Source organism: Gymnodraco acuticeps, unplaced genomic scaffold (genome assembly GCF_902827175.1).
Source record: "Gymnodraco acuticeps unplaced genomic scaffold, fGymAcu1.1, whole genome shotgun sequence".
NCBI classification, from domain to species: Eukaryota; Metazoa; Chordata; class Actinopteri; order Perciformes; family Bathydraconidae; genus Gymnodraco; species Gymnodraco acuticeps.
This window is the reverse complement of record NW_022990015.1, coordinates 1162065-1188918: the sequence shown is the minus strand read 5'-3', so window position 1 is coordinate 1188918 and position 26854 is coordinate 1162065. Positions and strand designations below refer to the sequence as shown.

Genomic DNA, 26854 nt, shown 5'->3' with positions numbered 1-26854 from the left:
TAGCATGGCAAACACTGTTTCACTCAGCTAACGTCTCACAGCTTATGGCTGTGATTAGCCATTTGATTTCATCAAGCCAAACTAAAATCCTCCAGCACTGAGAGAGAGAGGGAGAAACAGAGAGTGAGACAGAGAGAGAGGTTTAAATATAATTTTACCATTGGAATTTCTCAATTAGCATACCACATTTTCTCCATTAGATAAACTGCCTTTAGAGAGCTGGCTGGTTTAATCTGTTTAATGTCCGTGTAAACTATAATCTCCCGATTCTAAAAAGAAATCCCTTAAGGACATCATTCGCATACACTCTTCATAAGACAGTTTTTGAAATACACGATCGAGTGCAGCTTTTAAAGAGGGATTGAACAGTGATGGGTTGTTATGCCTATCATACTTTTCTATTCGGTGGCACATGGATTGTGCAGTTTGTGCTTTCACTTGCTTGAGTTTAGCTAATCATTAGTAATTACGCTTTCACAAGGGTGTCCTTGCTTTACTATCACTGGAACATACACTATAGCTGCATTTCAGATCGTTCCAATATATTATATATGTTTATGTGGGTACTTAGTGTTCTGCTTAGTATTTCCACGAGTGTCCCGGCAAGAGCCTGTTGTCTCTGAAGTCATATGTTACAATAAGTCTCTCCTCTTGAATGATGGCAGTCGCTCTGAAAGATCATTTAGAAGAGATACCACCATGTGACATGATACATGAATCAAACTTTGATCTCAGATCGGACCAGAAGTGCATGTGCATTACTGCCAATCACAGCAGCGCTGGGCTGTTAGTAGATATAGAAATCAGGATTTGTTGTTATCCTATTGAACGATGAGCACAGAGAAATCGGAGTGTTTACATGCATATCATTGCCTTCCATCATACACTGCAGGCTGTATGAATTAGGGCCTGCAAACACAGCCTCATTCTCCTTGCATCACGCCAAGAGTCACTCCATTGATTACCTTTCCCCGCTCCCAGGAAATGGCTCATGCATCTCATGTACATTATAACAAATGTTCTCTTTGCATTACAATTGAATTGTGATTGTTATGTTCAATCAATGGGGAAAGGTCACGGGATCACTCCTGCCAGCGCTTTAATGGAGAAGTCGATGAGGATTCATTTTAATCACTGCGGCTGTGGCAGAATGAGCACAACACTGAGAGACTGTCAATGGCCCGGTAATTACCGCTGTTTATACAGGTTTCTCCTTTAGCAATTTAGATATCCACAAATCTCTCTGTTTCTTGCACCCCAGTTATATTGGAAGCTGCGTGGCATCAAATGAAGTACTGCAGGATGTGGGCCGTGACTACTCTAATTGTGGGAGAGGCTGGCTCTTTGAAAATGAAGTGAACTCCATTTGCTCCTCTTTTGAGCAGTCACATTACCAGAAAGCTGTTATTTTACATACTTTGTGTGAAGGAGCTTTCTATTATCTGGCCTGTTGTATCAAGAGGTGGAAGATTGTGGGACGTAAATCACCCAAATATAAAGTGAGCATCCACGGTTAATTCTAGTGTGTAAATAAATACTGGTTCTAACTCTTCGGTAACGTCATTGCTGAAATTGTGATTATATAATTGAGAAATCTAAGAAATAATAGTCATTTTCCACAATTTCTCACTAAATGTGGATTCTGCGTTGCTTTTTTCAGACTTTTCTAACTTTATTTTCAGTTTTCTTTGTTGCCTGCTTCTCTTCGGAAAGTTAATTTAGTGTTATTAGCCTACACCTCGTGTTAATGAGGGTGCAACAAAAACATTTTCAATATTGATAAATCCGTTGATTAGATTACATGGCTGAAAAGTGTCAAAATGACACATCAAACATTCCCAGAGTGAGGGTGATGCCTTTATGTTGTCCGAACAAACAATCCAAAACAAAAAAGATTCAAAATGCACTTGATTTGAGAAAGTCTGAATCACAGAATGTTTTGTCTTTTTGCTCAAAAAGAACCTAATCAGTGATTTGCCAAGTAATTTTAAACGGTTTTATCCCTAATATTGACTGCCACATTTTGGATTAAATGAAACCGTTTGTGTTTCTGATAATAACAATACAGAAGCTGTCACTACACCCTGAACAATTAGCATTCTGAGAGATGTCCAATCCTTTTAATTGTAATTAGATATTCATTTAATGGCCAGAGTAGACAATTATCATACCCCCTCCACCATCAGCCTGCTCTCTGACATCTCCCCTTTACCCTGTGTGACATGTTTGTGTTGGCCGCTTTCTAAGGATAGATGGGGTCAAGGCAGTGTAACCTTGGAGAAGCAAATATTCATGATCAATACGTGCTTTATTCCAAGCATCTAAATGATTCTTATGTCTGAAGCTGCTCCCCGCCTTCCTATTTGCCCATGCGGAAAAGCGGTTTGAAGATTTATGCAGACTAGGTAAAAGGACATTTTAAAAGACTACACAGTATCACTGCTTCCAAATGTCATGTAATCATAGGTTAGGGGAGAGTGCTGTGCACAGAGGGCTAAGTGATGTTACAGATAATGAATTGCCTCTGAAATATAATACATCGTGAGTATGATTCTTTATTCCAAGCTCTGTACACCAACTCTGTTCAATTAAAGTTATTTATCTCTCTTGTTTTTTAAGTTCATCAATTATATTGTGATACACTTAATGTCCATAAGAGGATGATGTATGATTGGTCTAATTATTTCTTATTCACCATGCTTTCTAAAGCATATCAATTTTGTTAATACCATGTAATTAAAACACGTCAGCACGCTACAAGTTGCTGGCTGTATTAATGACTATGAAAATTATTTTAATTAAATAGCCAATTATAGAAAAATCCTAACCATGAGAATTGACATTTAAATGAATTCAATTTAAATTGCTTTTCAACATTGTTTTATCAAAGCTTTATGGGGTGAATAAATTATTACATCAAACAATATACGGTGTCATTGATCATACACAAGTCTTGTCCCATATCCATACATTTTGAAACGCTTTCCTGATGCCATAACTCATACTGGGTGATTACGTTTTGACACAGTCATTTGTTTACTGCAATCTCCTCCGCATGTACTGTACTTCAGTGTACTTTTAGGAGAAGTCTGTTAACTGTTTGTGTTACTTAAAGATTTAGTCACGCTGGAAACTTCATTCACGGTACAAATATCCAACTATTTTTTGCAAGGACAATTTAACACAGCCACTACTTGGCCCCACTGAGCCTGGAAACAAATAGTTTTTCAACAGTTTTCTTAGTAAGCCGTTTCCTCTCAATATTCCCATACCTGATTTTTACATTCAATACTGATTTTGCATTTGTGCTCAATTATATCAGCAAAGTATTGTGGTGTAATGTACAGCACCGGTTTTCAGACTTTATTTTTTTGTTGCATTTTGTTTTCGTAACCGGGGTCAGACACATGCAGCCCACCCAGTCTGTTGAAAGCCCTTTGTATCTGAAACATCATACATATCCTGTGGTGCCTTTTAATACCTATCAGGCCACTCAGCCTCATATAGCTTTTCCTGCATAATCTTAATGAAAGTCATTTTTCAGACATTACAAGCACAATGATTTGCAGTTAACCCATGCAAACAAGAGAAATAGTGGGCAAACTGTTGTGACATTCATTGTATATAATGAAATCTTAATATGGTGCATATTTAAGTGAAAGGTTAGCAACATAAAGGGCAAATGGATTGCCTGGCAATGAATTTTAAGCAGCTATTGATTTTACACTACAAGCTAACTCTTTCCCTGAATGATAATTTTGAAATGGCACGCTGCTTATCTTAAAGCTGATCTTAACAGGACAACAGCAATACACAGAACATTAAGGCAAATGCAGACTGTGATAAGAAACACCCTTTCTGATGTGAACTGCATTCATTCCACCTAATGCGCTTACATGGTGAGTCCTGATGTCCTCTGCTAAATGTAATGCATTTCACAGCAAAATGGTCAACTTCGATAAACATGGCAAAATACAAGAAAGCTTTCTGTATATGTGTTGGGAATTGAAGGTAAAAATCCATAACACTTAAATAATTCCCTTTTTTAAATTTGACAAAATGCCAGAATAGCTTCCTGCAAAACAGAATCCAATACGTCCACTTATAGATTTAAGGTTCTGAATTTAAAAGAGTGTCATCTAGCAATGTAGTTTCCAAGATTGGACTATCCAGCTACATGTATACATAGTTTACGGTTTTACACCAACAGATGAATCTATGAAGAAAGGCAGGAAGAAAGTTATTGTAACTCATGATGTTCCACAGTGATTGAATACATGTGTACACTCTACATGAGCTGTTATTGTGCATGGACATGACCCTGCCCCCATGCACTGCTGCATTTCCTCCCTCTCTGCCTTTATCCTTCTTTCCTGTACAGTTTGAGATTGAGAGAAAGTTTGAGAGTTTGTGTTCTTTCTGTGCTAAGCTTGCTTCAGTACGCAGCATTATAAACTGATGTTATGTCCGGTGTTGTTTTTACAGTGATTTGAAACTGCAATACTGCGAAAGAAAACAGTGAACAATTATTATGATCTCTATTAAATGTGTAAATACTTTAATATATTTACATAGAATCAAACTTTTTATGTTTTATAAAACGTGAGGTTTTATTAAACGTGATAACCTAACCATTTTTTAAAGGTTTTAACTCATTTGGTTATTTTTTGTTGTTCTCACACTACATCAGATTTTCAAATGTAATGCTATATAAAGCATTTAGTTTATCTCTCTCTTTAGTTGAATTTCTCTCATGCAGATAGTGCCTACTTATCTGCAGCTCAGTCAAGTTTATTAACTATGTACACACTGTAGTAGTTAGCATGGGTATTGAACTTGAAATGGACAATGGGGAAACAACTGCTGGCATGAAGCACTGCAAATGTAAGATGATATAACTTTTACAACGCATTAGATTTGAGATGAGTGATAACAGAGACTTTAAATAGTACTTTTACTGTTGTACATTTGCAGTTTACATATCAATATATAGAGAGTTTTAGTATGCATACAAAAAGTCTATCTCAAAACAGCCATTGCCTCATGTGCCTTGTTTAATGCACTTTATAGAAAGAGCTCTAGCCCCTTTGACTGTGCAAATACAATAATCATAAAGGACTAATTTAATGAGACATATTTTCCTTTCTCACAGACATCGTGAACCTTGAACAGTGACTCATACTGGCATGCTTAGTGAGAACATATTACGAATATAAAAAGTTAAAAGAGCGTTCAACAGTTGCAGGATGTAAGTAAAAAAAGGGTACACAGTTTTAATAAAACATTTGACTGTTTTAGGGTGTTCAACTGTCAATAGAGTGGTGCAATGGGTTTGCATACTGTTGGATAGCAGGTGTAAGTTACCTGTCAGGCTGTTAATGTGTTATTAGAAGCAGAAATAACTGTTAACTGACATTTTAGATTTATCTTGATGCGTGTTTTTCACCACAGCAAAAACATGCAAATTACCAGATTATGATCCGATATAACCGGATCTCTTTAATGTGGAATAAACAATTAAACACTTTAACAGACCTGAACGATGTGAGTGTAGCCCGAGCCCAGTTATCTGCTCTTCAAAGGCTCCCACTGTCCCCTAGCTCCTCCCTCTCTGTACCGTGTGACAACAACAACTCATCCACAGAGCGGAGCTGCACTTTTCAGCTCATTTTCCTCCTGTCATTCCTCCTCCTATCTTTGATCATTGTCCCGCCGCTCAGCCCCCCCAAAAGCCTCACTCAGAACGCCTTTTTTCGGCAGCTCTTTTTACTTCCCAACTTATCTGAGGGGCTAAACTCTCGTGGATTCTTTCATTTAGGGGTGTCTCGGCAGGCTGGGTTTTATACTTTGAACTTCGGCTACTCTCTTCCCCTCCTGTAGGTGACCATGGCCGTACCGGCTGCTCTGATCCTACCAACTACTCTCGTCCCACCGCCTTCGATCTCGATTCCTTCCGCCACGACGTCCCCGCCGTCGACAACTTCATCCCCATCTCCATCCCTATGCCTGGCCCCCCCACCCGGAACCGGGCAGAACCTGTTCAGATCAGAGCACCTCGTCAGCGGCAGCCCGGGCATCCCTAACACTGGTCTTCCACCCGGCAAACCCGTGTACTCGACCCCGTCGCCTGTTGAAAACATACCGCAAAACAATGAGTGCAAGATGGTCGAGTTGCGCGGTGCCAAAGTGGCGTCTTTCACCGTGGACGGCTGCGAGCTCATCTGCCTTCCTCAGGCTTTCGACCTGTTCCTGAAGCACCTGGTCGGCGGGCTGCACACCGTCTACACCAAGCTGAAGCGGCTGGAGATCACGCCGGTGGTGTGCAATGTGGAGCAGGTCCGCATCCTCAGAGGGCTCGGCGCCATCCAACCCGGGGTGAACCGCTGCAAACTCATCTCCAGAAAAGACTTCGAGACCCTGTACAACGACTGCACCAATGCGAGGTACGTGGAGAGCTCTGTACGGCGTGTTGGTTTAAATGTCTGTACGGACAGCCGTGCGTAAAGGCGCGGGAGCAAGGAAGAGGGAGACATTTTAACTTAAACAAGTGTTTCAAGTGACGAGATACATTTGCCATTCGAAGTTACAAATCGCTTGTTTTTAGCGCAATTGTGAGCGTGTGTTACTAACTTTTGTCGTAGTTGTCAGTTGGACGGGAAGAGGCCAGCGCGCGACATCAGTGAAAAAGTTTAGTGAAAGTTTTTAGCACGTGCAGGGCAAAGCTGTGCCATGATGGATAGCCTGTCTGCCTCAGAACAAATGAATCGATAATGTAGGCTACACAACGGCTGAGTTTCACAATGCTGTGGAATAAACTTCAGGTGTTGGGCTGCCAATGCAAAGACAATTTTATAAACAACAAGCCAATCATATTTTATGACCCTTACTTTAATGTAATACCTCTTTATTTAAGGAATCCTCTTAATCAACTTTTTTTTGAATGACTTGAAACAATTAGGTTATTTCTTTTGAAATGCACTTGCCACCAGGGTAATATATTTTCAATCATAACATTGATTTGAAAAGTAAACAAGGTGAACCATAATTAACATAATTATATGGCTATATATAGATATATTTTTTGTTATAATTGTTCTGTCAGTATGACAGCCAGTACAGATTTTAAAGAGGTTAAATTACACTCACTACACGTCTAGTGTATGAAGCCAGCTTTTCCACACTGTAAATGCCAGGGATAATAGTCAAACACTCTTATTAAAATGTATCTTAATGAAACATGCTTGCTTTTAATTAAACAAATTAATTAATATAATGCATGTGGAAATTAATGCATGAAGCCATATTACCAAATCAAATATTTTGAGCTTTATATGTTTTAATATGGAGTGATTTAAGTGAAGATCAATATTTGATTAAAAGCCATTTTTACTGTCCTGTTGCTCCTAGCTTTGATGTATCGCTCAGTCTCACAGGATGGTTCAGCCTGGTCAAATTTACCATCTTACCTGTCACTATGATTGATTTCATATTGATCTCCTATCCAGAAATGAGCTGGAAATGCAAATATGATGGAAAGGCTCACATCAGTGGGGAATAGCAATAAACACTTTGAGTCACTTGGTTATCTCAGTGTAAAAGCAGACAGCCTTATGAAAAATTATAGTGTGAAATTAAAAGTTATTTCTGACTTTAAGATGCATGCTTAGTATAAAACGCACGTGACAAAACACTCAAGCACACAGAAGTTGCTGTGCAGACAGATTTTTTTTTTTGTGCCATTAAGATCCATATGTATGATGAGGTTGACTACATGTTGACCCTGAAAGCACTGCTGTATCTAAGTGCCTTGGCCTGGTCAGAAAATGACAAATGAAATAACTGACACAACATTTTGAGGAAGAGAGAATAACATTATTCTGTGAAACATTTTTAATTCTAAAGTTTTTTTCTAAATTCATGTAATTCATTTCTTTAATTAATAAACATAGTACCTGTTCTCTTTATGCCTAAATCAAAACAGCCAGCCTCACACATCTACATTATATATAATATTGAGAGCTTACAAATATGCTGTAGCTTCATGTTGCCATTGCTGTTGTACTCGTCTTAACAACCTGTGCACTTGGGTGCTTAGACATCATTTACATAAAGCATTGAGGGAGCAGAACCCCCTCCTCTTTCTCTCTTTAGAAAAAAAAACATACAGCTCGGTTATCCTCTCCTCAAGCCTGGCGTGGGGCTTCAGGTGACAAAGTATGTGGTTGAACTCTCCGGGTTGTCAATGGGGGGATGGCCAGCGATGGGGTTAAAGGATAATGCAGTGCCTCGCGTCGCTTTAATGACGCTAAAGTGGTGGGCTATTACGGGCACATGGACAGGACTGTAATTGTCTCTGAAAGCAGCCAGGTACTCCCGGTGCTGGGCTGAAATCAATCACTCAGACCCAGCCTGCCCGCCTGCCTGCCCCATTTGGAGAATTACATCATGGAACAGTGAGGCATCCGCTGGATAAAAGGCTTCTGTTACTTAGAAAGAGTTGATTTTATTTGCAGGGATGTGTGCTTTACACAGTGTGTCATTGAATTGCTGCTGACAGAATGATCAGTCTGAGTAAACAGGATACAGGTTGCCCTGTAGGTGAAAACGAGTTCCCTCTCCAAAGGCGGTGCTCCGTTTTGCCCGACTTAGTGTCAGTTAAAAAGTATCTGAGTTCACCGGTTAACCCGCTCAGGTTACACAACAACAGCCTGCTGCCTGAGAGACTTTAGCTTTTCATCTCGGCCCTATTACTACCTATTATCACAACTCTTATTATGCAGTGGCAGAGTGGTAACAATGAAGTGAATAATACTCCTGTACAATGGGTCTTACTATTTCACATGCTGTTTTTTTCCCCTCCCACGGTCTATTGTGTTAAAACAACACTACTCTCATTTTGCACACAGTGTGAATGTGAATAGCATCAGAGCATCGCTGCATCCCGCTGGACTAGTTTTGATGTGGGCACAAACAAACTCCAACCAAATTGTTCTCTACTATGCTTACTTTAGCATAACATTAAACAGAAAATAAATCTGTTGCTGAGAAACGCAATGTTGGATTTTTGTATTTATTATTATGGTAATGGCCACAACACATATAATGAAAAATGCCTTTGTCATACTTAAAGATTGAGTGTTTTTACTTGTAAAATAACTGACACAGTATTTTAGTAATTATTGTTCATCTTTAAAGATACTAGGAATACAGTCATTCTTGACCCCTTCATTTTCTTAAGGGCTCTCGTGGCAGATTAGGAGTGTTCACTCTTGCTCCCTGACTGATCCAGGTTCAGTAATCTCCCCTACATTATGACTCTGACTCTCCAGGAGCCCTCCAGGAGCCCTCTGTTCCAGCTACATGTTTTCCTTTTCATTTTCCCTGTGGTGGGATGGAAAGGGTTCTTATTGCTGCGTGACACTTGAACTCTCTGAAAGGTTATTATAACACGGGGGGCGGTGCAGAGATATCGCATATCTCTCATTGGTCTGCTTTGTAGGGGCAGGCTATCCGATGCTGGGGCGCAGAAATGCAGCAGTTAATTGACAATCATTGTCTACCCTTGAAGGTTAACCACACGCCCCAGACAATGTCCCACCACTGGGAATGGGACGGCTTTTCACTTACATGCCCTTCTTAAATAGATTTTCCCCGGCTCGTTTCAGTCAAACAGATTCTATTCTGAAACGTTACGAGTGACAGGTCACAGTGGAACGACTTCTTCTTTAACAGATATATTTAATTGATACTGATATGACAGAGTGTTTTGAGAGCTATCACCTCTCTTGTTCCTATTTCAAGAGTGTTTATGCCTAAACACACGTATTTGCAAATGACGGTAATTGTTTTGTTTAGCGCTCAGTGTGAGCTGCCACCGAGGGTGCCAGCTTGTCTCTCTCCCTCCTCTCCTCCGCTGAGCTCTCTTATAATATATTTGTTTTCTACAAGGCACGGATGTGTTTACAGGTACTCAGGGGAGATTTCTGGATTCCATTCAAATCATTCCCAGTCAGAGTGGGTGCTAAGATACCCGTCACCCAGCAACCACATCCAAGAGGGAGCTTGGGCGATAATAACTTCAAAAACAGAGTGACAGATGCCTGATTAGAGAGAGAGAGAGAGGGAGATAGAGAGATGAGGGGAGAAAGAAAGAGGGGTGTATAGAAAGCTGTTTAAAATCCAAATCTATTCAAGTACTTTTTCGAAAGTCAAATTGGCCCTCATATCATGCATTGTTTCTTTATTAAAGGAAAACAAAAGCATTTAAAATTCTCTCTCTCTCTCTCTCTCTTTTGCATTTTAATCCTTCAGTGGGGCTCTGGTAAATTTGATTAGGTACAGTACATGTGCTCAAGTCAACTGTGCAGTTGGCAGATGGCGGCAAGGTGTTTTTTGCAAACAAATAGTCTCCTTGAAAATCAAAATTGCTTTATTGACTTGACATTCATTCAGCTGGAACAAGTGCAAATTAAAACGTTTTTTTAAGAAAAATCCACAAACTAGCTCACTTGACAAAAGAAACATTAATTTTCCTCATTTGCAGTAAGATCATTTTTTTTAAAGCTTGCTATAACGCTGAGCCAAGACTGTCCAAACCCCAGATTTCATTCGTTAAGGAGGCTTTGTTTGACACTGTCTAATGTCATTTGTGGGTTTAGAGGATATTTGCATGGCAAAGAGGCCTGTATTGCTAATTTGCCTGTTGGATGCATTAGTTGTCCAGGCTCCTATCTTATTTGCCTGCCTTTTACTGGATCGGCAACAGCAATTGAATTACCAATTAATTCCTCTACCAAATGGTTTAAAACCACACTCTGACATCAGGTCTTTCCACGTTAATCAGCATATTAAAATGACCTATTTTTACTGTGCTCACCGACCATAAATGGGCATTAGCTTGGATTTGTATAGACAACAGACTTGAGCTGTTTAAAATCTATCTGTCAATATGACTTATATAGCATGTTAAACTAGATTTGTTAACAGTGATTTTACCTGATGATTTTACACTTGAGACTGATTGCCTGACAGGGCTGCAATAGATTTTGGGTCACTCTGGTTTCCCTTCCTCTCTTTCCCTTGGTTGTCTTTACTCACGGGCTCCTTCACATTACTGCACATTTAGGAAGCATGGCGGAAGTCACTGATGCTCGTTCCAGAATGTTAAATGCTACTGACAGAAGTTAGAGGGAGCAGATGAGATTTTCTGATTGGAGAAGGAATGCAGGCCCTTGCCTGGCTCTGTCTAATATGGTCACATAGAGAAATTGATTTTCCTCAGAAATTAATTAATTTTTCATATAGCCCAAAGCTGAAGTTTTAAAAAGAGTGCACACTTGCTGGTTTCCTATTTCCCCCCTTTTTTAAAGAATTATTGCCTAATCATATTAATACTTTTGCCCCAAGGATGAAAAGATAATTGTACAAATGCATTTGGAAATATGTATCACTGAGTATTTATGATTAAATTATGCAAATAACTCTGCTCCCATCCTTCGTGGGCCTAGATTGTCTAATTAGGATTGATATGGCGAATAGATGTTGGGGAATCTGAATACAAGCATGTCCAAAGAGCAGAAAATTGAAAATGACAAGGCTGGAATCCTTAAAAAGTGTGTAGTTTTTTTTTTCTCCCTCTCTGTCTAATTCAGCGTAGCTGTGTCAGGAGTTAATTTTCCCGGCTTCATTTCTTGTCTGAGCTGACAGGAAAAGGAATCCATCAGGGAAGCAATCTCAGATGGGATTCCACACATTTCCTTCACTTGTTTTTTCTCTCCCTCTTCATTTTCTTGGAGGCTATCGGGGATGAATCTTCTCCTGAGTAAACATGCAGATGTTATTCCTCCAGTGTAAATGTTTTTGGAGCTCTCCACTCAATACAAAAGACTCCTCCCAATAATTGAAGTATATTAAGAAAGGAATGTGATCCAACAAAAAGCCCTTTGTACTTTTGGAATTTCATTGAAGTTATGCACATTATATTATGATGGCACAACTTATTTTCTCGTTATACAGAACGTTAGGAAACACCCTACACAGATGCACCTTCCTTTATATAAAGGCACCTGTTCGTCTAATATCATGCAATTCAAGTTGAATCCATTTAAATGTGATAATGCTATGAGATAGCTACTATGTGCTTATGGCAGGTGATTGCAAAGTAGATGCATGAAAAGTCTCCATTTTGGTTACAATTTAAAACTGAGATACTAAAATAATCAAATTGATTCTACAATATATTGCAATGTAATTGTATAGGTGTGTGATATGTTTCCAAAGTTATGCAGAAGACACAGATGTACAGCAATAGCACCAGGTGTCTATAGTCACATGCATCGATATTAATTGATATCCTCTCAGGTTGTCTTCCTGTCTTATCTAAGCACTTAAATTGCCTTGTTGTTGAAACGTGCGGTACAAATAAATATACCTTGCCTAGAAATGTGCCATTTTAGTTGGACTTGCCCAAACAGACAGACAGTACAGTACATTGACACTAGTTTGAGCGAACAGTTACATGCAATTTAACAACAGACGTGTTCCTCGCTGGGCTCAGCGGTACATCACAGAGAAGAAATCGGGGAGGAAATGACATCGGCTTCCACACTCTCTTCTTCTGTTGTTAGCTTCAGATGAACGGCAAAGCACAGGAACGGCTCCAGTGCCTCCAACAGTATCTATTAAAGGGCTGATTGTTATCTAATCTTTACCTGGCGCTAGCTGGAAAAGCCCTGAAGCTAATGACACTTGAGACTAGCAGCACATTCTATGGTGGTTCAAAGCATCTGCTCAGTCAATACCTTGTGATGAAAAACTAAGAAAACGGCCCCACAGCTATTTACGTGAAGTGAGAATTCACTTAGATACCAAAAACACTTTATGCAGTCAATTTGTAGCATTGAATTATAACTAACAATGTGCATAAAATGAGTTCCTGATGAGCCAGCAGGCTAGACACTGAACTGCTCTCATGTGTCTGCTTTTGGAGCCTCAGACTGTGATATTAAATTCAGCTTTAAAAATGATTTAGAACTAAATAACTGATTTACATTTCATTCAAGCTATCAAAAGTAAACAGATATGATGACGGCAAAGCTGATGTCAAAGTAAGTGATTCTCAGTTCACTGTAAAGCCAGAGTTTCATGTTAAAAACGGTTTTACATTGATCTTTTAACACATTTAAATGTCATATCTAGAAGAATGGTTACAGCAACAGCGTTGGACACTTATCCGAGGATTGTTCCAGATCTGTCTTTCAAGTGATGAATGAAATCCCTTTTAACCTTGCTAAATCTGCTCAATCAAAATTAAGTCATTAATCTTAAGGTCATTGTCAACGGAACTATTCTTAAATTAGAGAATCGAGAAAAGGGCAACACGTTATAATCGTACTACATGTCAAATGATGATAAAATACCCCATCCAGTACCTATGTTCGTATGATTCAAGTTCAAAATTAAAATGAATACAAAAGACAAAATTAAATATTGTGCTGCATGTGAATGGGTTATTTAGAAATGGCTCAATTTTGCATAGAGTGATTTCAGCTGTCAGCATTCAAAGTGAAAGAGGCAGTGGATTGTCTGTACTGTAAAACGATAAGGTCTGCAATTTTGGCTGTTATCCACAGAGATAGCCACACCCAGAGCTGCTTCCTGACGGCATTGCACACCTGTAGAGGTTATGAGCGGGGTATCAATATCACCAGGTCAACACATTTTCATCTAACACTGACATCTCTCTTTGCCTTTCACTCTCCCTCTCTGCTTCTGTCTCTCCCTCTAAGCCTAGTGAGAATATTGGTGGGGGTCTTTATTGGTTGCAGCGCTTAGGTTTCTCTCCTCGTAGACTCAAATGTCACCGTCTCCCCGATGTTTCTTTAAAATCGCCTGTGCCACCACTTGCTGTGGCGCCCGGCTATTATTACCCTCCTCTTAAAGAGTGACAGTCGGGTCCTCGGAGAGGCGACACAAACCTCTGTGGATGGAGCTGTACTGCTGTGTCAAGCCGATGCTCCCATCCAATCAGATGAAACACACCACTGTACACCTGGTATGCTATGAGGTGAGCAGGAAAGTAAAGTCAGTTCAGTTTCATACTTTAGAAACATGACCAGGCTCTGGAATTATGATTATGTCACCGAACATTTCTACAGACCAATCAATTCTTTTGTTTGCCCATTCTGCAATCTATATGAAGCTTTTTAGGAACATAAACTGTCAGTGGTTCCACAAGACTGAAATATAGAGAATATAATGTAATCTTAATGAAGGTAATCTCTCTTTTCTGCCATGGTGGCGAGTACACTGAAATCTATTTCCTGTATTTGTTTAGTGGCAGGGGCTAATTTCATACCCATTTATACCCAAATATAATATATATATATTTTAATCTAAGACAGTTGTTATAAACATGAAAACAATACAGACAAATGTAAGTACGATCTTAACTTGTCAAACTCAGTCCATGCATGTGCAAGTACTTTGGAAGCAATGTTCTGTAACAGTTACTTGTGTATGTTCCCAGTGATTCCACAGTAATGCAGAAAATACATTGAGACATGTTCTCTATGGAAATAAACATGGTTATTATAATAAAGCTGCCTCTGGCTAAAATGGTTTGTCCACATACATTAACCCTGTGTTACTTTCACATTAGGAGCATGTGAGTGTGTGCGTTGCTCAGTGAGAGTATGTGTGTGTAAGTGCAAGAGAGGGGGAGAGAGAGAGTGTGAAAGAGAGAGAGACACCCTCGCACAACTTCACATATGAATGGTCTTGTGTGAAAAGAAGGATGAATTGAGTCAAGCTGACATAGCATGCCAATAAGCTTTGTCTCGTTTCCAATGCTGTATTCATTTGTGCCACAGAGAGATTTATTGCATGATTGACAATTATGAGAGGGTGACCTAGTTCTTTGTGATAGAACAAAAATGGTTTTCATCAGTTGCCTTTGCTGTCTTTTGCATTGTGTGCGTGTATGTGACGCTCCCCGGTAAAGAATAGGGATAGCCTCCATGCAATGAGATACTTCCCCCCCCCCCCCTCCAACTATTGAAACTCATGCATTTTTCCTCGTAATGGCTTCATATATTTTGCATAGAATCACATCATCCACTATGTCTGTTCCCCAGCAGAAAAAATGAATTTCCTACCCCATTAAGCAATGTGAGCTGTCTAAATGGATCACGTTAAAGTGACATTTTTACGAATGCTCTTCAATCTCTAACTTTGGTCTGGAAATAAAAAGAAAAGGAAGTCATTTCGCTCTCTGTGAATATATCTTCAGGACACACTGAACCATTTTCTACCACTGCTCACTCTACTGCATTGCTGTTGTTGCCCGATCATTCAAATCGCAAATAAACTCATCCTTTTATTGTTGCGACTGTCAGTAAAAGGGCTTCATTTGTTCCTTACACTTCCTGATTCCTTTATGGTTCATTCTACCTGTCTATTAGCTGTGTGTCTTCTGTGTGTGAGTGTGTGTGGGCCCAGTCAAGCTTAGATTACTACGACTGTGAGGAGGAAGTCTCTGCTCCTCCTGGGACTCCTGCTTGACTGGCCCCACAAATGATACAAGCCAGGGTTTAGTTGGGAGTTAATATCCTGCAAAATTGTCCTGCACTGCCTCGGCAGAATGTGGATGATTAAATGACACGAGCATATCAAAAACATTTTTCTCAGACTAGTGGCTGTTAAGTGTTGCGCCGGTGCAGACGTCTCCCAAGGTTACCATTAAAAAGAGAGGAATATTCAGTGGGAAGTGGGTGTCATTGAGCTGTGATAGTGTGTGTGTGTGTATTTTTGCATGTGTGCGTGCATGCTTTAGATGTTTTGTTTAATGCCCCGTTCGAGTGGTAATAATATCTCAATAGGATTTCAGGGTCTCATTGAGAGGTTTGGTGGAAGGTTGAGAGGACATATGCTAATTGTGCCTGAGAAGATTCGCCTCTCGGAAACACATCCCACAAGACTTTTCCTTGTACACTGGATGCCAGACTTCTCCCAGTGACAAAAAGAGGCTTAAGGCTCCAAAGCGATCCATTTTATCCTTTCTTTTTTCAAAGGATGCAATGCTTTGTTTTAACCTCCGCAGGAAAGGAGATGAAAGGCAGTGTAATAAATCCAAAAGGTCTTTCTGTAGTTATCAAATGGCCTTTCACTCCTGACCTTTAAGATGCCACAGTAGGAACTGGAGACAATGCTAGAAATACAGATCAGATTTCAGAGATCAAACACTACTTTGTATAGTTTACTTGCATGGAGAAGAAAGAACAACCTTTCACAGCCCATCTTTTGAACATAGGAAAAACAAAACCAAAACATATTTGGAAAAGAAGGAACTGCCTTGTCGGCGCCTGCATACATCAAACACTTAAAAAGAAAAAGTAATACAGCAACGGATACATTCGAGTTCAGAGACATTTCTTTCTATTCCTTCCTTTATCTGATATTCTCCTGCCATAGCAATAGGTGTTGTATAAGGGCACTCAGTCATCTGGGACTTGGCTCTTCAATATAGCTGTGTGTGTGTTTCTATGTGTGTACACGTGCATTTACAGTACCAATTGTGTTGTTTTTTACATTATTATGTATGTCATTGACATAATAGAAACCTTTTCACATAGTTGTGCCATTTGCTTTTCCTTTTATTACATGCCAGATAAGCTAATTATATTTCATTTCATCCACCAAAAAGCTTTCCACTATTCATACTGTAATTGGAAAAAACAAACGGATAAAATAAGAATGGTAATGCTTTAGGTGAAATAGCTGTAAGATCTCAAGTCCGGTGCAACACTCAGTTATTCTAATGTTTCTGAGGTGAACTTATTCAAAATTCTTAATGCCTCAATTTACACATCGTTTTGTATTAATATACCTTCTGCCACACTATTTATCTTAAATGGTTATATGTTTGACGTGGCAGGTTCAGGATCAGGTCATTAAAAAATGACAAGCTGCATTATAATGACAGGACTACAATACCCAGCAGTCACTTCTTTCAATCACATCCATATTCGGGCTGACTACTGAGACTGCTAATTATGCTCTTAGATGTAGAACGTTATCAGGATGCATGATGGCACCCAGCATTCCTGTCATTCTCGCCATTCTACCGAGCGGCACTCGCACTCTGAGCGTGGACTGTCGGTGCCCGCGGACCCTGAAGGGCTGCGCGCGAGGGGGCCCAGCCTGTTGACAGTTCCTTGTCTCAGCAGGAAGACGTCAGTTAGAGCAACAGAGAGGCTGTGGACGAAGGCCGTCTGGTCAGCAGAGAGAATGGAGTTGGAGAAGATTAGGCTTCACCCGCGGGTCATTGTGTTCCCAGAGCAGGCCCGAGCCGCTCGGCCTCGTTGTTGTTAAAGTGAAAGGTCGGATCCAGCGACCAGGCTAAGCCTATTAAGCAACCCGCGCAGCTACGTCCTGGAAACCTGACTGTGCTTTCTCTTAACTACCGTACAGGGGGAAAATCAGCTTTGAACAGCTGAGGTCGGCCATATCCTGATGTGTATTGGAGACCGCAGCTAATTGAAAATAATATAACTCCATATGAAAGGATTGCAATCATGCTTCCTTATAACAACAGCCAGCAATTTCGTATCGCATGTTTCATTTTGTAAAGTACCTAATTGTTTTACCGAGCCCTGGAGTTGGTATGCTGTTCAGTGTGTGCGCTAGGCTGCCCGAGGTTTGCCCTGACAGATCCTACCAGTGTCGAACAAATCCTCACATTTATATCCTCTCAGTACTAAATGCTTATGTACTGCATTCATAAGGTCGTCTGAGCCCCACACTCCCATAAGTCTCCTTTAGCTGTAGTGATGGCTGATGTCAGGAATGTCTGCCGAGTGAAAGGAAACACAGGCAGATAGCGTTTGATCCGTGATGGAGATGAGTCCACATAGGAGTAGAGCTAGTGATTAATAATGGTGCATCTGGGTAAAAAGGATGTCATCCCCTGGACGTCTAATGAAAGCTCTTGAACATATCTGGGAGAGGCGATATGTTGACAGTGGATGATGCAAATGAGGCTAAATGTGAGAGGAAACCTGAAATGAATCACCCCGCTGTCTCTGTGGCGTTTGTGTGTGTGTGCGCGCCCGCGTGTGCCCCGACTAACAGCCAGCCGTTTACGCCGTACAAAGCTCGGTGTGACACTCTCTCTCCTTTGTCTCAAACTGCTAACTGTATTTAATTTCACATCTTATCGGGCCGGGCTTTGTCTGTCTGTGAGTCTCCGCACAGTGGAGGCGACCCCCGGAGATAAACTCTGTCAGGCTCTGGGGTGATTTATTAAATTCTGATTTCTGTGAAGGACTTTAATGTCGAGGGGGTGGGAAGAGCGGGAGGGTGGACGGGGGGGGGGTGGACGGGGGGTGTTGGCGTGCGGGTGGTGTGGGGGAGAAAATATGTCGCAGGTGTCTCTGCCAGCCCCGGGCACTGTTCTCTCTCCATTACCAGTATTGTTAGGTATAGAGAGGCAGGAGAAAAGAGAGAAGTAGGAATCTATGCTGAATTTCCTGTCTTTGTTGTGGCAGTGGGCTTGTTTTTCCCCTCTGTTCCAGGCCAGACCAGCGGTATCAAATCTCACTTGTTTGGACTGGAGATAGCGACTGGAGTATGGAACGTGGTTTAGTTTCATCGGGGGCTCAGTCCAGCTCGACTTTTGCGGTTATATATGTAATGCTTCTCCTTCTCGTCCTCATGGCACCTGAATGGAGCTCTAACTCTCCATCCTAATCTATTAGGAAAGCCTCTGACCTTATTGGCCTCTGTGTCCCCCCCATGGTATTTAAATAAAGCCTGATGTCAAGACATATGTGACATTTTTTAAAGAGTTCAGCCGCTTTTATGGGCTGCTATAACAGCCTATCTAGACCTCGTCCTTCAATTTAAAATATTTTCTTGTTAAACACACTTCACAGGTCAATTGTGCCTGTTCCGAGGCTCAACATGTTAATTTTAATATCATTTTATTCATCTCAAATGCATCAGCTCCTCCCCCCTCGAAACCTACTTTACATTTCTCTTTCATATCACCTTAATCTAAATTGATGTGTTATCAAACATGGATCTCAGAGGAGGGGATCAAATAGTGACTGTCAGTGGTGCATGGTGAACTGCCTTTTTGAACATATTTTAGTCCTCCACATTATAAAATATGCTTTAAAGCTAAATCACAAGGTGCTTTTCAAATGACCCTTCCCTTTGACAGAATTGTTTTTTAAACAAAGAGCAGAGCTGTAAAAGTGATGTGTTGCTTCCTCTAATATCCGTGAGGCAGTTTGATCAAAAGGTAATATTGGTGAGGGGTCGTGTCTGCTACAAGTTACTTCCCAAAGGGCTCTTTTTCTCTGACACCTCGATTCTCTAAAGTGATGAGTGGATGATAAAGAGTTGTGAATTCCAGATATTTATTTATTGCTCGTATTGAAGAAGTTAATAGAAGACTGTGGGCTGTGATGCGTGAAGGGCTGCATGGGACAGGACTCCTTGTCATCAAACCACACAGACGTGCGTGTGCACAACAACCCACACAGACACCGATGCTCTATATCAAATAGTTTACCCCCTCTCTCTTTCTCTTGCCATTTTTCTTTTCAAACCGGGGCATATCACACTCTCAAGGTGGCTATTAAATCAAACCGAAAAGATGACTTTGCAAAGAGAGAAACTCGATGCTACTTGTACTTTTGCAAAACTACACAGTCAGAGCTTCCCACAAATATCTCCCTGAGATCAGTTTAAACACACTTTCCCTCTTGCAGGAGCAGAGTTTGTTTGACCTAGTATGCAAACCCTGGTTAGCAGGTTTGATCGAGTGGAGCCGGGGATCTTAGGGCCGACTCCTCTGATACCTACGTCTCCCTGTCTCCATTGTTCTCTGCAAGTCAGCATCTTTTGTCTTTGCCACTGATTTGTCTTTTGATCTGTGCGAGTGATTTATCTGCATGGAATCGTTTTTCTCTCTGTTCCCCCTCAGGAAATTTGGAATGAGGCTGGCCTAACCTTGCCAGGGCCAAACAAAGCCCGAGAGCTGATCTCATGTATTTTGATGCTGTTTGTGAAAACGACACACACACACACACACACACACACACACACACACACACACACACACACACACACACACACACACACACACACACACACACACACACACACACACACACACACACACACACACACACACACACACACACACACACACACACCACACACACACACACACACACACACACACACACACACACACACACAGTACAATTGAGAGGGCTGAGAAAGAGAAAAAAGAACCCTGATGGTGTCCGTTGTTTTGTGTTTTTCCTCCAACAGATGTAAGTACCTCCAGCGAAATTTCCATTTGGAAGTGACATGTTTTTCAAACTCCAAATTATTAAATGGTAGTGGATTTAAGTGGATGCTTCTCATGCAGGCTACTAGGCCGCTCAACTAAATGCCTCGGGGAACGTAAACTCTGCTCACCGTGGCTCTCATATCACCAGGTAGGGCTAATGGAACGGGGACACTGATGTCTTCCGACTGCAACAGTTTTCCCTCTGTTTGCCTGGTTCAAAAACGCCAGAGGTCGGGGAGATTGGAGTTGACAACCCTGAGGGGATTGAAGCTGTTTGCCTTGTGTGCTTTTTTTTTTTTCCACCCGCCCTCATGTGCAGCTGTTATATCGTCCTCCCTCCTCTTACCAGCTGCCAGAGAGACACACACATAGAAAGACAGAGAGAGAGAGAGAAAGGGAAAGAGAGCTTCGGTGAGAGGGAAGGGTAGGGTAGGAGGAGGGGGGGGGAGTAAACACAACTACTCAACACCTGCTGCCCCGGTGAGGAGAAAAGGTGTGTGCAGGAGAGAAGGGAGAGGCGGGAAACAGAGATAGGTGGTTAGGGAGAGGCGACAAGAGTACAAAAGCCTGAGATTGTGTTAATGTGGGAGTGAGGATTGTGAAAACCCAAAGATTAAAGGAGAGACAGGTGGGGGGATATGCAGGTAGGCTACAGTATCACACTCTAAACCTTTGGTATTCTAAGTGCTCCCTCATGCGCACAGTCTGGTTATCTTCCCTGGTAATCTTGGAAAAAATATAGATGAATATCTCGTTCCAAAAGCGGCAGTCTCGTTGCTCCAGATGTTTACGTGCTTTGATCAACATTGTTTTGGGGTTGAGGCCCGGTGTGTTTGTCTGAGATCTCGGAGAGAGGAAACTTTTCCTCAGCAACGCTAATTATTTTTCCATCACCACCCCGTCACCAGTGAGAACTCCTCACATCCACATTGCCTCACCGGCAGCAAATAGAGCACGTAACACCAGGAAAGGACAAAGCTGTTGTGACTGTGTTTGCACAATTAATGTTTGGGAGATAGCTTTCTTTCTTCATCAAAATGTACTTGTGAATTTAACAAATACTGTCGCATGATACCATTCAGACATCAGCGATAGGATCAGCAATGAAAGTATGTGTATGCCATGGTATTGACTCCTGTCCAAAATATGCATATGATTTTAAATCAAATGAAGGAAAGCAATCTTTTTAATCAGCCATTTTCTCTGTATCGGAGAAGTGCAGAGTTCCCCTCGGTTCCGTTTGGGACCGAATTGTCAATTGGCTGACATTATCTAAACAAGAAATATTAAAACTAATTAAAGAAATGTCTCTGTAAAATCTTGATAAGGCTGAGGTTATTTTTTTTTCTTTCTCTCTCTCTCTCTCTCTCTCTCTCTCTCTCTCTGACTGCTGTTAGGAGACTTGCCACAGGCTTGTCTGAGCAGAGGAAGTTATGAAACTCCTGCTGCCGTATCATTTGCACAAGGAAGTTTCAGCCTGTTCCTCTGGCTCTGTTGACTGCAGTCCATAAAACAGCTTTATTAAAAATGACACCATTCCACTCTGTATTTGCTCAGTGGCTGCTCATCTAGATTAGGTCACATGTTGCTGTGTAGTGTCGCCAACAATAGCCGGAGTTTATGACAGATAGCAGCTGTCTGGGCCGACTGTGTTGTGATAACATATTGCATACTGTACATCTCTAAATCTGCTGCTTTCTCATCAAGATAATCTGCTTCTGTTTTCAACAGAAAACTGTCTCGACCACAATTCAAAAGCAAGTCAGCGCTGTTCCAATTTCCTGTAACCAACTGCACATGATAGTAAATCATCAAGTCGAAATGACACGGCTCTACCAACTCGGCTGAATTTGTGGCTTTTCTTGCAGAATTGATGTAACACTGTTACTTCGTATTGCCCAAGTTCAATTGTTGAGTTAAATACCTAAATGAGGAAATCGCCTCATGTTTCTCAACTGACAACAAGTATCTTATCTTATCTTGATCAAAGGCCTAAAATCAGCACAATCTAGGTACCACAAAGCAAGTTCAGTTTCATTGTATGTTTGTGTGCATTTCTTTCAGGAATGCTTGTGTGTGCATGCCCATGGACGTATATCATAACACCACAGAGAGAACACAGAAAGGGGGGGGGGGGGGGGTGAGCATTCAGAATTATGTTATGGCTGCCTCCTGTTTAGCCTTTCCCAGAGCCCCAGGCGACTGGAAGGCATCAAGGACACCTGGGTGCGACTTTATTAAAGTATGAAATGAGAGGTCAGTGACGCGGCGGCCCCACACATGACATCCTGCTGCTGGCCTTTTTTCCCCTGCCTCCTTCCCTCAGCCCAGAGCTCTGATGACTCCTCTATGAAAGTCTGTTTCATTAATCCCCCTGAGGGACCCCTCAACTGCTCTTTCCGCCGCTGATACAAATTTAATTCCTGATAGGTCTGTTAGATGGAAGCCGCGTCTATCAAGGCTTTTAATTAATGTGGCACTACTCTCGGTGTATCGCAATGTTTATCTGAAATTCATGACCAGGGCGAGGACGGACGGGATTGTTCAAAGATGGCTTGTTTTCCCTTTTTGGTTTGAAATGTGAATTTTAATTAGACACGGTTGTTACTCTGAGGGCTTGTAAAAGGGGGCTCTGTGGTTGTTATAAGGAGGCATGTGTGTGCATTGTGTGTGTGCGCGAGGTAACTGCACGCTTTATCTGTTCACTTACTGTCACTCCTTTCAAATGTGTTTATTTTTGCTTTATTAATGCCCCAGTATTTTGTAGGAAAACAATATAGTGAAAAGGTTCAGGACGCTACCTACAAAAGTGCAATTGACTAAATTCTTTGGGCTTCACTGTAAATCCACAGCCTGACAATGGGCTGGCCCGACAACTGTTTGTATTGGCAGGTTATTTCCAGCCTAATAGCTGTACAGTATCATTGTCAGCCTCTTATCGTGGCAGGCACAGCCCTTTCTGACACGCTGACACCTCAATGGTGTGTGTGAGCATATCTTTGTGTGTGTTTGCACACTTGTTTGCATGCATTCATCTCTGTCTGCAAATCATTTTAATGAGTTTTATATATATATCCTCTGTCAAGATCTGTTTGTCTAAGAATGAATAGTGTCTGCTCTCGTTAGCAGGCTTGCCCTTAAGTGTCACAGATAAAGGCGAGATCATGAAAAGCTCATCTCCAGCTGTATCCTCAGTCTTGTGGACGCTGCCTTCACATGTTTCTGATAAAAGATATTCATTTCCGGAAGACACTTGTTAGTCCCATCCTTGTCCCTGAATCTCATCCGTGTTGAGGCTAATTTGTATGCTGTCCTTAATGGTTGTGTTTGGGTTAGTTCTGAGTAGCACAAAGCCTTTAATTGTGAGGTTTAACATTTTGCAATTAAAATCTCCCCTCATTGCTCTGAGGAATGAATGAGCCGTCTTTGATGTGCTTTAATCAGCCGAGATGTATTGTAGTTGAAGAAGCATAAAGATGCCTGATACATTTCTGATTTTAAATTGACACACTCTTCCACCTTTGAAGATGATAGTTTCTTTCCCCCCGCTGGCTTAAAGCAGTGAGAGCTCAGTCCCTTGAACCCCACTCTCAGATTCTGGGGCGCAGATCCCTATCTCCCATTCTAAAGTGGCCAAACAGGATTAGGAAAGGAGCGCTTCTTTTACACCATCAGGACCAAGGAAGCGTTCACAATGATTCGCCAGAGCTTGACTAAAGATCTCAGAAGCACACTGTGACTGTATCAGCTGTTATTTTCTCACCTGTTAGAGGGGATTTGAGTCTGTGAGAGATGCTGATGTGAACAACAAAGCATTTCAAAATACAGTTTTGTATTGCTAATATCTGTTGCACAATTATCAAATGCTGGGCAATGCTGATCACGGTGCCACTCTCCTGAGATATCCGTGTTTTGTATCTGTATTATTGTTGAACAAAAAACCTCATTAAGATCAGAGGGGAAAAAGGAAAATATTCTTCTTGGAGTAAAAGAGTGGGCAGTTTGATGAAGGCTGATTGGGAGCATCTGGGGACTGTTTTCAGAGGACATAACCTGAGTGAACAACCCTGGCATTTGAGTACGGCCCCGCTCCTAGAAACTGAAAATCTCCCGGCAAGCAAATTAACAGGAGCAGGGATTTGGTAATAATGGAGCTTCTCGGCTTTTGTTTCACCGTGACAGATGGACAGTGTGTGCTCAAATTGAATTTGGCTTTAATTGCATTGTGGCGTTTATAATTGATCTGCTCCACAGAATTTGTTTACAGGTTTATGGGGTCTTGAAATGTGTGTTTGCTCCCTTTCCCTCTCTTCCACGTCTCTTCTCTTCTCCTTTCTGTGTGTGTGAGCGCGTGTCTGTGTTCGTGTCGGCCAGATCCTTTTTCATCCTCCACTACAGCAGGATAAAGGACACTGTAATTCTCTGAGAGTGTGGTGTTCATTACCGTAGCAGTTTGCCCTCCAGGGTGAATGTGTTCAATAAGTGAGATTGTCTTTTTTCCAATATACACTTAAACGGTATAAGATTGCAAATGTAAGCTCTGCTCCAATGCTCAATGTTCAAATAATTTGGATAGGTGAACACAATATAATCAAATATCTCTCCTTTTGAATAACTCCTGCACATGCACACAAGGACACCCATGTTAGCAGAGAAGAGGGCAGTACATATACAGTATATGTGCACAAAAACAGATCCATTCAGTTGCTTTGCACAAGAGAACAGAAAGAGCCTACTTGAGTTATTTTCTCCTGCTAGTGTCTAATTCTACATATGTTCAAGAGCTTCTTATGTATCCAGGTGGGCTAGGTGATTGCGTCTATGCCTTTCATGCAAATAAAAGTAGACCCTCGAGAAGTAGAAAAAGCATATTTGTATTCCTTTTAGAGGAATGATACAGCTAAGCATAATATATCCGCTTGAAAAGCTACTTGGTGATTACTCGAATCTCAGTCTGTACACGACTACAAAGCCAGTGCATTGTCTCATTAATTTGTGCGGTATTTTAGCTCTTCTTCCTTCGGACAGACCTCCTGCTGCATCTCACTGTGGTGATAAAGATTATATGCTTGTCTCCTGCTCCATCTAGCTCTTCTATCCTAGCCTCTGCCACCCTCTAATTGATGCACCCCTGCCAATTTACACTTCAGCCCTGGCTCTGACCCCTATTAACTACCTGGCCTCACTCTCCCAGGGATAGCACTGTGTTCAGGGAGAATCCTCCACCCCCAATCAACTCCTCTTAAGGCTACCGCTAAACACATTTCCATACTTAGCCAGCGAGAGAACTGCACTTCACACTCTTGCCAACTTTTATCTGGATGAGTGAAAAGGATAAGCCGAGCCGCGCTGTTTTCCCTAAACGCACAGTGTCCCACAACACGACAGTTTGTCATAGCCAAGCCTCACGGTCATCCCACAAAGGTTATTTATTTAATTTCTTCCCTCCGTCCTCAGGTTGCTGTCTTGCTAACACTGCAGCAGCCACTTGTCATTGTCTGTTTTTCACTTGTCCTAGATATGGGGGTATTTTGAGGAATGTCCGCTCTGTTCTCTCCGTAGCAGTCCCAGAAGTCAGCCCATGTGGATTGTGGGACAGAAAGTGGTCTGTGTGCTCAGGCAGTGCTGAAGCTGTGGCTGACATATCCGGGGTTTTACTTGACCTGATGTTACGTCATCATGAAAGTTATTTGGGGGTCCTGAATCTGACGCTGATTAAAGGACTGCAGATAATCATGTGTGTGTGTGTGTGTGAGAGAGATCTGCCATTTGACTTGTGTTTATATTTAGATGATATTTCCAAGTGAAGTGGACATATTTAGAAAAGGAATTGCTGGGATGGGGATACTTGAGAGGGGTTAGTCACGTAGTTCCATTTTTGCAGCAGACATGCTATGTGTACAGAGTAATGAATCATTCTGTGTTCTCGATTAACAGTAATCACAAAGCAATTGAAGCGTGAAAAATGAATTTGTTTCTTCCAATGCAGAGCAGTCTCACAACACACACAGCAAACTTATTAATTACACAGCCGCTGTTGAGCTAGCAGAATAATATTTTTAAATGCTGTCATGTGTTGTTTGCTTAATTGTACGGCAGTTTCTTCACGTTAAAGTTCAAGAGTGAAAGAAAAACTGGCAGTTAGTTTTAGCTTTCTCCCTCAGCTCCACTGAGTAACATTGCGGCTGTTTAGCCACTTTTCTCTGGGCAAATTGTTTTTGTGACCCATGGAATGTTAGAGGAAATGCTTCTTTCTCATTGGCGGTCCCCCGGGTGTGGAGGCCATGGCCCCTGTCATCGGCCCCAGTGCACACACAGACACACGCACGCACTCAGACAAACACACACACAGGATCACTCTTGGCTAGAGGAAAGCAATCCGCCACGAAAGAGGGACCTCCAGGCCTTTTTATAGCACCAACAGCCCCCACCCCCCAATCAGCCTCCCAGACGTGACATCACAACAATCAGAGATCTTTTTCAGTGGTC

At 41.5% G+C, this 26854-nt stretch overlaps 1 protein-coding gene across 12 annotated transcripts in view; it reads left to right on the top strand.

Annotated features, from left to right (window-relative positions):
- dachd (dachshund d) overlaps window positions 1-26854 on the top strand; it is a 116898-nt gene that overhangs the window by 13308 nt on the left and 76736 nt on the right. For 3 of the 12 annotated variants that reach the window (XR_004568700.1, XM_034213597.1, XM_034213598.1), the window contains exon 1: window positions 5642-6443. Coding sequence is in view for 10 of the 12 variants with exons in the window: in XM_034213597.1 (XP_034069488.1) it covers window positions 5887-6443 (557 nt within the window). In the remaining 2 variants the exon portion in view is untranslated. Of the gene's footprint in view, window positions 1-5638; window positions 6444-26854 lie in introns of those variants that run through there. The other 9 variants (XM_034213594.1, XM_034213595.1, XM_034213591.1 and 6 more) reach the window with 5 other exon arrangements.